At 33.1% G+C, this 12,824-nt stretch overlaps 2 protein-coding genes across 2 annotated transcripts; one reads left to right on the top strand and one right to left on the bottom strand.

The window, feature by feature from the left end:
* Positions 1-1,045: 1,045 nt before the first annotated feature.
* Positions 1,046-4,710, top strand: LOC136063092 (uncharacterized). Its single transcript, XM_065762998.1, has 4 exons — positions 1,046-1,858; positions 2,228-2,923; positions 3,237-3,324; positions 4,430-4,710. Exons 1-3 carry the CDS (start codon positions 1,796-1,798, stop codon positions 3,300-3,302), a joined length of 825 nt encoding a protein of 274 aa, XP_065619070.1. The 5' UTR covers positions 1,046-1,795; the 3' UTR covers positions 3,303-3,324; positions 4,430-4,710.
* Positions 4,711-6,023: 1,313 nt separating this feature from the next.
* Positions 6,024-7,660, bottom strand: LOC112036206 (TGACG-sequence-specific DNA-binding protein TGA-2.1). Its single transcript, XM_065762995.1, has 2 exons — positions 7,388-7,660; positions 6,024-6,696 (listed from the first exon to the last, which is right to left on the bottom strand). Exons 1-2 carry the CDS (start codon positions 7,643-7,645, stop codon positions 6,550-6,552), a joined length of 405 nt encoding a protein of 134 aa, XP_065619067.1. The 5' UTR covers positions 7,646-7,660; the 3' UTR covers positions 6,024-6,549.
* Positions 7,661-12,824: the final 5,164 nt, after the last annotated feature.

The raw sequence follows: 12,824 nt of genomic DNA, 5'->3' as shown, positions 1-12,824 counted from the left end.
CTCCCACCCAATCTATTTAAAGGGATGAAGGGTTTAAAGGTTTTGTCTCTGTTTGGTATGTCCTTTCCATCGCTGCCACAATCAATCAATGTCCTTCAAAACCTTCGGACCCTGCGATTTCTTCGTTGTAAGATAACAGATGTGTCAGCAATTGGAGAACTTAGGAAACTAGAAATTCTTAGCTTTATTGGATCTAAAATCGAGGAGCTGCCAGAAGAAATGCGAAATCTTAGTTATCTAAAGTTGTTAGAATTGACAAAATGCAGGGATCTTAAGCGAATTCCACCTGATCTCCTATCGAGTTTATCTAACCTAGAAGAGTTGTACATTTTCGGAGTAGATGCGAACTGGAAACCTATGGAAGAGGAAGAAGCGGAGGAGGAAGAGAAAGAAGAGAAAAAGGGAGCAAACGCAAGCCTTACTGAACTCATGTCTTTGTCCTATTTGATGGCTTTAAAAATTGAAATACCAAATATTAAGGTCTTGCCAAAAGACTTGCCCTTCAAAAATGAAACGATAAAATTTCAGATACGTCCAAGGGGTAATGGATATGATGATTCAAACTATTTATTTAAAAATAGTTTGGTACTTGAAAGCTGTGACCTAAGTGATATTGCGGAGAGGCAGATGCTTCTTCAACTTTTAAAGAGATCTGAAATATTAAGGTTGAAAAAAATAAAAGATTTAAAAAACATTGCGTATGAGTTAGACAAAGAGGGTTTTCAATGCTTGAAGGTTCTAGAAGTTGTTGGAAGTGAAGATGTAGAATATGTAATGGATGCCACGTCATATCTGACTCCACGTGCTGCCTTCCCTATCCTGGAGTCATTGGAACTGGTGGGATTGGCTAATTTAAAAGAGATATATCATAGCCAATTCCCAGATAGATTCTCTCTCTCTCTGTAAAATATTACTATTATTTAATAAATTGTTGTATAGTTAAGTTAAACCATTCAAAAGCTCGTTGTTTTAAGTTTATCAAATTGATTTATCAATTTTTTAACATTTCGTTCTGGTCTGGATTTGATGCTAATAAAACTGAAAAAGTTGAACGCTGATGCTAATAATAATTTGATGGATTCATCAGGTTGGAAGGATCGGCACTGATGAAGTGACCAATCTTGAAAAGCACAAGACGACAGACATTCAACAACATACTGGCCCCTTTCCTGAATCAACACCCATTATCTCTCATAAACTCTTCTCATCCAACACCATCTTGTGGCCACCGAATTTAGAAAATCTTGAATTGTTGCTAGCTGATTCACTAGAAGTGGTATTTGATCTTGAAGGACTGAAGGTCAACGAAGATCACCAAAGAATCGCAGTACTTGCTCAGTTGAAAACTTTACAGGTACAATATTTATATGAGTTGACATACGTGTGGAAGAATGTTCCACTAGGAATTCAAGGCTTTCAAAAACTAACATCCATTGAAGTGATTAAATGTCATCGTCTAAGATATTTATTCCCAACTTCTATTGCAAAACTGCTTGTGGAACTTCAAAGCATTACGATAAGATATTGTGAAGCAATCGAAAACATTGTTCAAAGAGATGGAGAAGAAGAGGCAGCGGATATCAAAGCTTATTCTTTTGAATGGTCATCCATTAAGTGTATTTATTTGGATGGTTGTCCCAAATTGAAAACAATTGGTTCAGAAATTCAGAGCCCAAGAAAGTCGAAGAAAATCAATAGGGAATTGGATTCAAGACCCAATGAGCAAGAACTTGGGTCCCCTAGTTTTCTTTGGCGATGCCTTGAGTGTGTACCACGTCGCAAAAATTACAGTCTGATGACTGTGTCAGACCAAGGCACCACTAATAAATCCCAAAGAAGCTACTCTGTGAAGGAAGAGGTACGTACAAGTCCTAGATTTATGCACTTATCCCAGTGGACTATGGTCACCGACTGTCATATAGATATCCAATCAATCAATTGTGGGTCATAACCTTAATGCATTCAACACGGTAACTTACCGTGCCTCTTTAGAGCATATATTAGTAATTCATTTTAAGAAATTTTTTATAGAAAAATTAAAAAATAATTCATTATTTTGATAATTTTTTCAATTTTTTATAAAAAAATTTTCAAAATAGATGGCTAACCGAACCCATAATAAAAAGACATTGATTGCTTTTCTATCATCTTTTCTCTATAAAAAAAACAAACAATAAATAAAAAAAATTATTATTTTACTTTTTTAATAATATTTGAATTTTTGTAGGGTACTTTGACTAAGCTAAAAGATCCAAAAGTTGATGATATCGACAATCCCTCAGAGATACGATCTCTTTTTCCATCCCATATGATTGAGTGGTTAAAGAATCTGGAATCAATTATCTTGGAGGATTGTGATTTATCACATGAAGTTATATTTCAACTTGAGGAACTAAATGTTGGGAAAAGCCACGTGGCATCGGTACTTGATCTGTTAAGGCATTTGACTCTAAGGGGGTTAAATAATCTGATGCACATATGGAAGAAGGGTCCAGAAAGGATCTTGGGCTTTGGAAATGTGAGATATTTAAAAGTTGTGGAATGCAATAGTCTAACATATTTGTTCTCGCCATCCATAGCAAAATTGCTTGTGATGTTAGAGGACATAATAGTTATTCGCTGTGGAAAAATTGAAGAAATCCTTGCAAGAGCAAGAGAAGAAGAGGAAGAAAAGGACGTTCTGTTCCACAAAGTGAACTCAATATTGCTCAATGACTTACCAAATCTGAAGTGCTTTTGCAATGAAGCCAATGCTTTAGAGTGGCCATCGCTGAAAAAAGTAACGGTGAAGGAATGTCCTAGTTTAAGCACGTTTATTCCATCTAATCTAAAAACACCTAAGCTAGAGGTAGTAGACGATTATAGAACGAATCATTGGAAGGGAGAGCTGAATGCCACCATAGAGCACATCTTCAAAGGAAAGGTATAGCACATTCTCACCACAAATATCTCACTAATGGCTGAATTTTAACTCTTTTGTATAAACCATCGCACTATATTATTTGCAAATACTTTAAGCTTTTATTACTTAGTATAAAAATTAGACCCCAGTTTTATTAAAAAGAAAAAATAAATAAATAAAGGATGGCAAAACACAATTTACATATAAAAAAAAGAAAAAATTGTCTTGAAAAACAATAACATTTTCACTTACGATCAAATATAGTAGCAACAATCATTTTTCCAATAGCAAATATTATGATTACTCAAATCACGTATATATTTTATTCTTACAGGAAAAGCAGGCAAATCATGAGACAGAGCAAGGGGAGCAAATTGAGACTATTGAGAAGGATATGTGAAGCTGAGCAAGACATACAATAGGTGAGCGAGCACATTACATTTTCTTATATCAGTTTAGTATTTAGTCAGTATCCAAAAATGCATAAAAATTTATAATAATAATAAATAAAAAAAAAAAAAAAATATATATATATATATAAGGCACACCATTTGAAACACTTGTTAAGAACTATTTTGTGGTCAACAATCATCAACAGTTTGGTAGAATTAGAAATCACCCATTGTTTAGAAAAATCACTTTTTCTTTTCTTTTATTTAAGAAAGAAAGATGCAAATTAGAAGTAGAACTAGTTGTATTATGTAGGCTTAATGATAAAGTGATTCTATATATGATTCAATTGCAATGAGTTTATAAAACTGGTTTAAAATAATAGTATTATTAACCAGAATAAATAACTCAATGCATTGGTGGTGTTGTGGTGCACATTGACCAAGACTCAAATAAGAATCATAACGAACACTATATAAGTTGTCTGCAAGCAGCTCCTAACCATCCACTCAATCAAAAATTATGCAATTGCCCTTATGGTTATACTTATTACCAACTAAAGTCTCTTAACCATCCTCAGCACACTTGGCAAAAAAAAAAAGACATAATCACAATGCAACTTGACTCTAATTATCAAGTTATTGGACAATTGAAACCAATTTATTTACCATATTCAGTTGGCATTAAAAAAAAAAAAAAAAAAAAAAGTATTTAATGATCAATGAGTCCAATACATCTTGATTAATATAAAGACATATATATTGTTAATTATTAGACAATTACTTGTGCACTTTCTTCTTGTGAGCTAATAGTTTTCATTCTCATGCTTTTGGCTTCTCTGAGACCTTTATATTCCATATTCAGAGTATTTTAATGATAGTGCTATAAAATATAAAAATTCATATTTGGTATAACATAATATTGTTAATTTTGCTCTAACTTTATATTTATATTATAAGAGCAAAACATCACATTCTAGAAATTAAGTTAAAATCTTTAGAAGAGCATACTAATCAAAATCATTACAGTTTAAGCTTCCCTTTTCCTCATCATATGTAGAAATATAAAAGTGATGAAAATAGTCTTCATTTAACTCACTATAAATCTAATTTCTCAATTACATTTTTTTAATAACAGGTTATATCAACTGCATGATGTTCAACCTCAAGTTAGCGAGAGAATATGATGCTGGGATATCTGAAGAAGGAAGCAGTTTCACAAAACTTTGGAGAAGCACTTCCCAACAGGGCCTTATATTGTTTTCTTTTTGTGCCTTATATTGTTTTCTTTTTGTTATAACTGGCCGGATCTATCTTAAACTATTTGTATATGTATTCTAAGAGCACCATTGTGTGATAATACTCTTCTTGTTTTTGTCTAAGTTCAATCTTTATCCATAAGACTCTGAATTTGAAAAACTTGTGTGTTTTTATTAGCTCTATGTATGCTCTAATAAATACACTCATATTGTTCTAGTAACATTGTTTAAGTGTTAAAAATACGTGTGAATAAAAAAAGTATAGTAGAAATACATGTTATGTTGTTTAAACAACAAAAACTGTTATTCAAACAATATTACCAAACAGACCCAAGTTTCTTTGTACTAGAAACAAGTCATATTTAATAAGATCAATATTTTACATTCCTCTTTTTCTTTTTTCTGTTATGCCTTTCATATATTTCCATGCCTAGATTTTTAGGGTCCGTTTGGTTGAGAGAATGAAAAAGTAGAAGGATAGAAAATTGTGAGAGGATGAAAAGTGGAATGATAGAAAAGATTTAACTTTCCCTCATTTATGTTTGATTAGAAGGGTGAAAAAGTTGAGGAATGAAAAAAAAATTTGTTTGGTTAAGATAAAAAAATGAGAGGATGAAAAATAAAGTTAATATAAATTTACCATTATGTCATTACTAAATATATAAACAAAAAGTAACACATTTATTATTTAAAAAAATTTGTATGGACATTTTAATTTTTTTATTTATTTATAAAATAATCAAATGCTAAAAGGATTTAAAAAAAAAAAAAAAAAAAAAAAAAAAAAAAAAAAAAAAAAAAAGAACCAACGTCTAGTGTGCAAAATTTTATCCAAAAACAAAAACAAAAACCAAAACCAACGTGAATGCACTGTAAAAGCCTGAAGAGATTTTGTCTAGGCAAAAAAAAAAAAAAAACAACGAAAAGCCAAAAGTAGAAAAAGACAAAAGGTTGGCCATGGAAAAATGCATTTTTGTCCAATACTCTCTTCCTCCTTCTCTCCCTCATTTTCTCTCCATTTTGGAAAGATTGAATTGTGGTGGGCCCAGAGAGAAAACATCTGGGCCCCACCACTATTCTCTCCCCTCCCCCTCTCATCCAAACACCCTTCTCACTCATTTTCTCTCCTATTTTCCACTCTTTTTTTCCATCCTCCCTAAAATCCACCCATCCAAACATAGTGTTAGGCTCTCTTTTTTTTTCTCTTTTTTTTTTACACTGAAAATAATATTATTGAGGATTTACATGCAAGTCCTTTTTCTTCTCTAACTAATTTAATCCAAAATAATTAAAACAAAAAAAAAAACAAAAAAAAAAAAAAACCAACAGAATGTGGTTGTAAGTTGTAACATAAGCTATTGTACTTTTCTGTATACAGTAAAGCATTAAATCAATTTGATGAAACCCAACTACAGTCAAACTTCCCCAGCACATTTCTGCATACAAAATTGACTTTCCTCTAAAACCAAACGATACAACCAACCTACGAAATTATCATTGCCAATGAAATTGTGCACAGCAACATATTTACATGTTGAATATGAATAAAGAAAATCCAACCACCAAAAAAAAAAGGAACTCCTTCACCAATATATAATCTGATTCTGGTATACAAATCGATTACTGTAACCTACATTACAAATACTATCCTATTTTCCTTCCTGGTTCTATTAAACAACTAACATAATCAGATTATTGGATCTATAGTTTAAACATAAGAAATGAGAATAAACGACCTAGGTAAACATATGTGACACTAGAAGTGCAGATGGAGACAATATCAACAACAAAGAGATCTGCAACTTCCAATTTGATGATCAATGTGACTAATGCATGACAACCCAATCCCAAATGAATTTAGGGTTAAAGATCGACAGCAAATCCACTGAATGGTGAATCATATGACTGATCCTTTATGAACTCTATGCTTAATGATCATTTGATAGGATTGGGTTGAGTCAGTCTTCAAAAGAACTTCATCAGGACAATGTTGTGCTTCTCATTCCCGTGGCCGCGCAAGCCAGAGGGAACTGAGGGCTCGAAGACGAGAGAAATAGTCATTTATTGCAAGAAGCGCACGAGCTGATTGCCTGGTTGTCAATATACGGTGCATTTGTTGCAGTGTTTGTTGACGCAAATTATCAGCCTGGTAATTTTCAAAAAAGGGAAAGAAGCCAAAGTTATGTACAAGTTGCATCAAAACTAGCACTAAGCCTTTTAAATGTTTGATTTGCTTCACCTAGCAAGAGGACAGATTTTGCAGAATTTAAAAATAACAATAATAATAATAATAGGAAGTTAATGAAAAGCAATCAGACTCTTTTCTTTTCTTTTTTGCAGACTCCCCCACCCTCCATAAAAATTCCCAAGCAAGATTAAATGCATAATGCTTTGAAGAACATATACAAATACAACATTTACATGAAGGATTTGGTTTAGTCCTCATGTTCCAAATACCTGAAAACATACCAAAGTACTCAATCATTCAGAAAAGTGCAGATCTGGGAACACTAATCCTAATGCTATGGAAACACAAACTGGCTAATTATGGACAAGGAACAAAAATTAAAATTTTTATAACTGTGTGAGGCCTACATTCCTCAAAACAATTAGACTTAAAAATTTCCTACTATTTTACTGAAAATATCAAAGTAGCTAAAGCATTTTAAAGCAATGCCAAGAAGCAATTTTCTACCATATGTAAGGATTATCCTACCACTTCAAATCTAGCTTGTTTTAAGATTGAGTTTCATTTCATCATCTTTTCTTCCTAGCAATGAGTGCATGAACCATACTGGGAAAAAAATAAGCAGGATCAAACCATTATAGAAAATTACCTGCCGAAGGAAACCCTCAAGTGTTCCAAGCTTTCCCATGGCCATGGCCATTTGACCCATATAGTTTGCCACATTCCCAGATGATCCTGATGGGCCAGGTGAGCCATTGGCCAATGTCTCAGCCAGGGATTGTTGCAATGCCTCCATGCCTTGTGACAGAGCATCTTCAGCCTGCTGGGATGACTGTTGCAAGTTGTAGATGCCTACCAATTGTTGCTCAGTTAAAGGCTCCAATTGATTCACAAGAAGCTGCACCATTAGCAATTCAGTCAAAAAAAAGTTACAAAATGAATTTTTAAAAATAAAGTAAAAATAAGTGCTGCCAAGATAGAAACAAGGTGTTAAATATTTTAATTTTGACACGTTAAAACAGAATGTCCCAAAAGTGCTTTTTTTTTTGTCACATCATCTACAATGCATCCTTTCCGAAAATGCATGATGAAGAAGAAAGACAATGTTGAAATCAGAATGGCAAAATGATAAGAAAATCATAAGGATTACTAGAAACATAAGAAAGTAGATAATACAGTCCTTACTTCCATGTTGAATATCTTGGACATGCACATATACACCCATGTAGGTTTTCATGTTGCCAACTTAACACAATCAAGGAAAAACAAATTGGGTGGAGCAAAAAAAAAAAGAGGGGGGGGAAGGGGTGATATCTGTAGACATCCTTCATTAAATATGTATGTGTGTGTGTCTAGTGCATCTTCCCCTATGAATGCCATATGTGTTAGAGAAATGATTAAGTGACTAGATTCATCATTTACTTAGTTTAAACTTTTGGGATAAGTGGTAGTGTGTCATACTATAAGAGCAGGAGGTCCTAAGTTTGAACCTTGTTTTCACTCTACCTCCCATTTAAAAGTTAAAAGTCCCACATATAGGCCCTAGTTATTAAGTGAAAATATGGAACCTCATGTGAGATGGAGTGTTACAATAATAAGTTAAGTAATTAAATTTATCATTTCCTAACAGCTTAAATTTTTTAGATAAGTGGAAGTTCATCAATATTTATGGTGAAGAAATGTCAAGTATCATTCAACTCTAGATTGAATATTGTTAGATTCTAGCAATTAATTGCTCAATAATAGTGCACCATCACAAATTAGGTCCCAATACGCTCCAAGTTCTATCAGCCTTCTAGACAAAAAAAGAGAATTTAAAATTCTAAAGCAATTCTATCAGCCTTCTACACTCCAAGTTCAAATTATTACTCCATCCGTCCCAAATTGTTGGTCTTGTTTTCCATTTTAGGATGTCCCAAAAAATTTTCCTGTTTCAAAGCCATTAATTTACTAAGTTTCCTATTATCCCCCTACCAAGCACAAGCACTTTAAACGAGAATTTATTTTTGAGAACTTTGTTTAGAGGTAAATTTGGAAACTTCTATCTTTTTAATTAAGAGACAAGACAATAAATAATGTTCTCCAAAAAAGTTGGATTTTCTAAACATGACCAACAATTTGGGACAGAGGTAGTATTTTTTTTTTCAATTTCTTTTAACCTGTTAGAAAAAGCAAAATATAGCATTGAGCCTTTGATGCTATGTTAGAAAAAATAGAGACCTAACTCTTATATCATGTTAGAATAAAAAACAAATTAGGTTAAGAAGAAAGAATATAAGGAATTAACGCAATTCAACCTTAGAGACCTACATCCACAACAAAAAGGCCCAAAATGACTACATAATTATTACTGAGCTCTATGGTTTTTTAGAAGAGGTAAGTACTTTCAAATCTTTGGTCTTCGCTCATGATTATTGCCCTTTATCTTCATGTTTTTTGGTGTAAACAGGGTTCAAATCCCAAATCTCTTATTCGATGATAAAAGGCTTTATCACTTGAGATAACTGGAACCCACTATTACTGAGCTCTATGTGTTACAATGAACCCATTGAATAATATATATATATAGTAGGCTAAGTTTAGGACTAGCCCTAGGGTTACAATGAACTTGGACAAGGATTAGGATTACAAGTAGGAACAAGATTCCTAGTACAATGAACTTGGACTAGGATTATACAATGAACCTTGACAAGAATAATATATTGGGCTTTAACTTTTATATCTTTATTGTCTCACTTCAAACTCAATGTGAAAGCTTTAAGACAACTTGTTTGGAAGTTTCGAGACAAATTGAGTTTGGAAGGAAGGTGTGATATCAATTGGGAGAGCAAGTTGCTGGGATAGTATCCAAAATCAAACAATGAAAGAGACCTTTAGCATCCTATTAGAATGCACTACATGACTTTAACCATATGCCTCCAATACAAAAATAGAAATTTCTTACCTATAAAAAAAATAGAAATTCCTAGAGTTACAAAGCGCTCTCAAAGCTTCAAGCTGAATTTCCATTTGAACACAATAGTTACACTGTTTGTTCACAACAGGAGGATAAGGGTTTATTTATCAATTATTTCACTACCTTCATTTGCACGTCTCCATCCTGGCTTTAACATAACACTTTTATTACTTGCAGGTGTTCTTTGTGGATTGTCTTTTACGTTTTATGAATTCAACTAAAACGTATACTTTTTATTTTTCTTTTCATTTCTGCGACAGTATGGACATATCATTAAACTAGTCAGTAACTCATGCAATGCACAAAAAAGTAACATAATTTTTTTTTCTTTTTTTAATCTAAATATGAAATTTGATATTTATGATTTTTTTTTTTTAAATATGGAAATACATATCTCAATATTAGGCATTTATTATCATAGTGTTTATATAGAACTACATATTCTAACATTTATAGAAAATATAATATGCCAAGATTTTAGTTTAGAGTTTAAATATATAATTAATTCAATTAAAAATATATACACGAGAATTATGACGTGTAAAATTGTGAGACCTCAAAAGTTTATATGGAAAAATATAAAAGGTCAACAAAAAGTAAAGCGTCATAGTTTTTTATAATATATTATAGATTATAGATTCTTAAGCTATCGTAGGATAAAACACTAAAGAAAATTGCAATAAAGAAACAAAGAAAAGGTAAAAAACCTAGGAGTTGGCACCTAGGGTAAGCAACATATTTGACTCTTCAACAGACTGAATTAAACCTGCAACACATGATTCAAAAATGTCACCCCTTCTACTTACAATGTGTTACTCTTGCTCAAATTTTGAAGCAATAGTTGTTGGCGCTTGAACTTCTCTTTCAACACGGACAAGTCTTTAAAAGCATTTGCTAGATTTGCTAAGGTTGACTCTATGGCATACTGTCCTAGAGTAAGTAGGCTTAAGACCAGAGGCTGTGCAACCAATCATATTGTGCTACTCATTGTTTGTTCCCTTACCTTAGACTGTCTCTCAAACTAGAAAAATCATCCTGATGAGATTGTGATAGATATTTCTTCCAATAGTATTGAGCTAGATATTCCTCTTTGATTTTTTTTCTTAATTTCTTTCCACTAAATAATGGCAGGCTTGTACAACATAAGACGAAGGTTCTCACTATATTTTTATTAATACATAGCTCTACTGATGAGTTTCATCTTGGCAAACCTTATCTAATAAACCTTCTTGTTTAAAGAATTGGTCTATCTCATGTAACCAAATGTTGAAAACCCATGGGTCTTGATAACCACCAAACATAGGTGCCTCTAATATCACCATGATTCAGTAGAATAAAATTTCAATAAATAATTGAAACAAGAACTTGGACTTCATGACAGTTCTTTGACCTTGAACTTGAACTTGGACTCGCTCATAGTTTTAAAAATCAGAAACTGGGACCAAAAACAGTTCTTTGACCGTACTGGTTTTTAAGACCATGGACTGGCTATTGCAGTGCTTGGCTTGCACTTCACAAGTTACTGGCTTTGTATTGTCTAAATACCCAGGAAGAGCCCACTGTTGAACTTCATGGATCAGACCACAAGTCGATTGGGCCTATAGTCCAAAATTCGAACCATACGGCTTCGGGCCTTCAAAAACCCTCTTTTTTCTCTTCTTTTACTGACAATTAAAGGAAGCTTGCAAATGAATAAGATTGGTCAGTAGTTGTCCCAATAGATTTGTGTGAGGCTCTCAATTCTCAGACCAGGCACTAGTCAGGACTCTGTCTAATGACATTGTGCAAGGGGAAGGCTTCTGACAGGTCGCAACTACTCAGCCTGGCTAGCAGTCACGATAGCACATCCTAGCCTTGACTTTTCCAACAAGCTTTTGCAGAAATTCTTGGCTCAAAGACTAAAGGAGGGACAGCAACATAAGATTTCTGATTGAACCACAGGTGTGAGTAGGCTTTCGCAAAACTTGACATTGTTGATTATGTGGACAAACAGCCAATCGAATATGTAGCAGCATTCCTGTTTTATCTTCAAAGGGCCAACGAAGGTCATGGATGGCAAATTAGGCGATGGGTTCCCAACAAACTGTCGGTATGTTAGGCTTTGATTTTTTTAATTCTTGGATTCCATTTCAGGTTGACGAGTTGGTTGTTTAAGCTATGGCAATAGAGGTTGGACGTGGCTATCAACAGTGTGGGTAATTTAGGTTTTTTTTGTTTTCCGGCTAAGTGATGGTGGTGGGGTTTGAACTTGCACTAGAATTTTTGGTTGAGGGGTGGTTGACTTCAGTATACACAGATCAAAGTTTCCTTTGATACCAAAATAAACCCAGGACTAAATCAAAAGAACAAGTAAAAGGTGTTTATTTCTTTGTCTTCATATACTTACTATGGTACGGGAATCAAGTCAAAACTCAAAATGTACCATTAATGAATTTTCAATAGCGGATATATCTGAATCCTCATCAGACTGAAACGACTACCATTATAAATCTTCTAATTGATAATTGGGCCAAAAAATGTTTGGAGTTGAGACCAAGCAAAGATAGAAAACCTACGAGTTAACACCTAAGGTTGATTGGAGGAAACACTGGACCATTTAAAAGAATTCCCAAGGAAATTTTACTAATAAAGCCAAACTGTAAGCTTTGGAGTACAATAGTGTGATTATATAGACTACTATAGCTTAACTAAATCCAATTGACTTATAGAAACCCAATTATCGAATTACAAAACATGACTTCGACTCTAAGAAATTAAACAAAATACTAATAAGCTAATTAAATAAGAACTAATATAAGAGCCAACTTACCAATAAAAAACAATTGAATTTTAAAAGTAAATAAAACTTAGTTAAAAGATAAAATCCCACGTCATGAGCTCACACATATATGCTTTATATTCTTATGTACAAACTAATGATCTTCCAATTCATATTTGCCCGAAGTTCAGAACATCAAGTTTTAAACTTATATAGTTCTTATTTCTACCAAAAATGACTACCAATATGGCATCTCTTGCCCCCTAAACAAGTGGTGGAGCGATATCAGTTCCAATCCCATGAAGGAATGTCAGTCCTATTGTGTGTTTGTGTGAAGCTTAGAAACCATTTGTGCTATCCAAATAAGTAGCA

The sequence above is a fragment of the Quercus suber genome, unplaced genomic scaffold, assembly GCF_002906115.3.
Source record: "Quercus suber isolate HL8 unplaced genomic scaffold, Cork oak 2.0 scaffold_485, whole genome shotgun sequence".
NCBI lineage: Eukaryota > Viridiplantae > Streptophyta > Magnoliopsida > Fagales > Fagaceae > Quercus > Quercus suber.
This window is presented reverse-complemented; position numbering and strand designations above follow the sequence as displayed.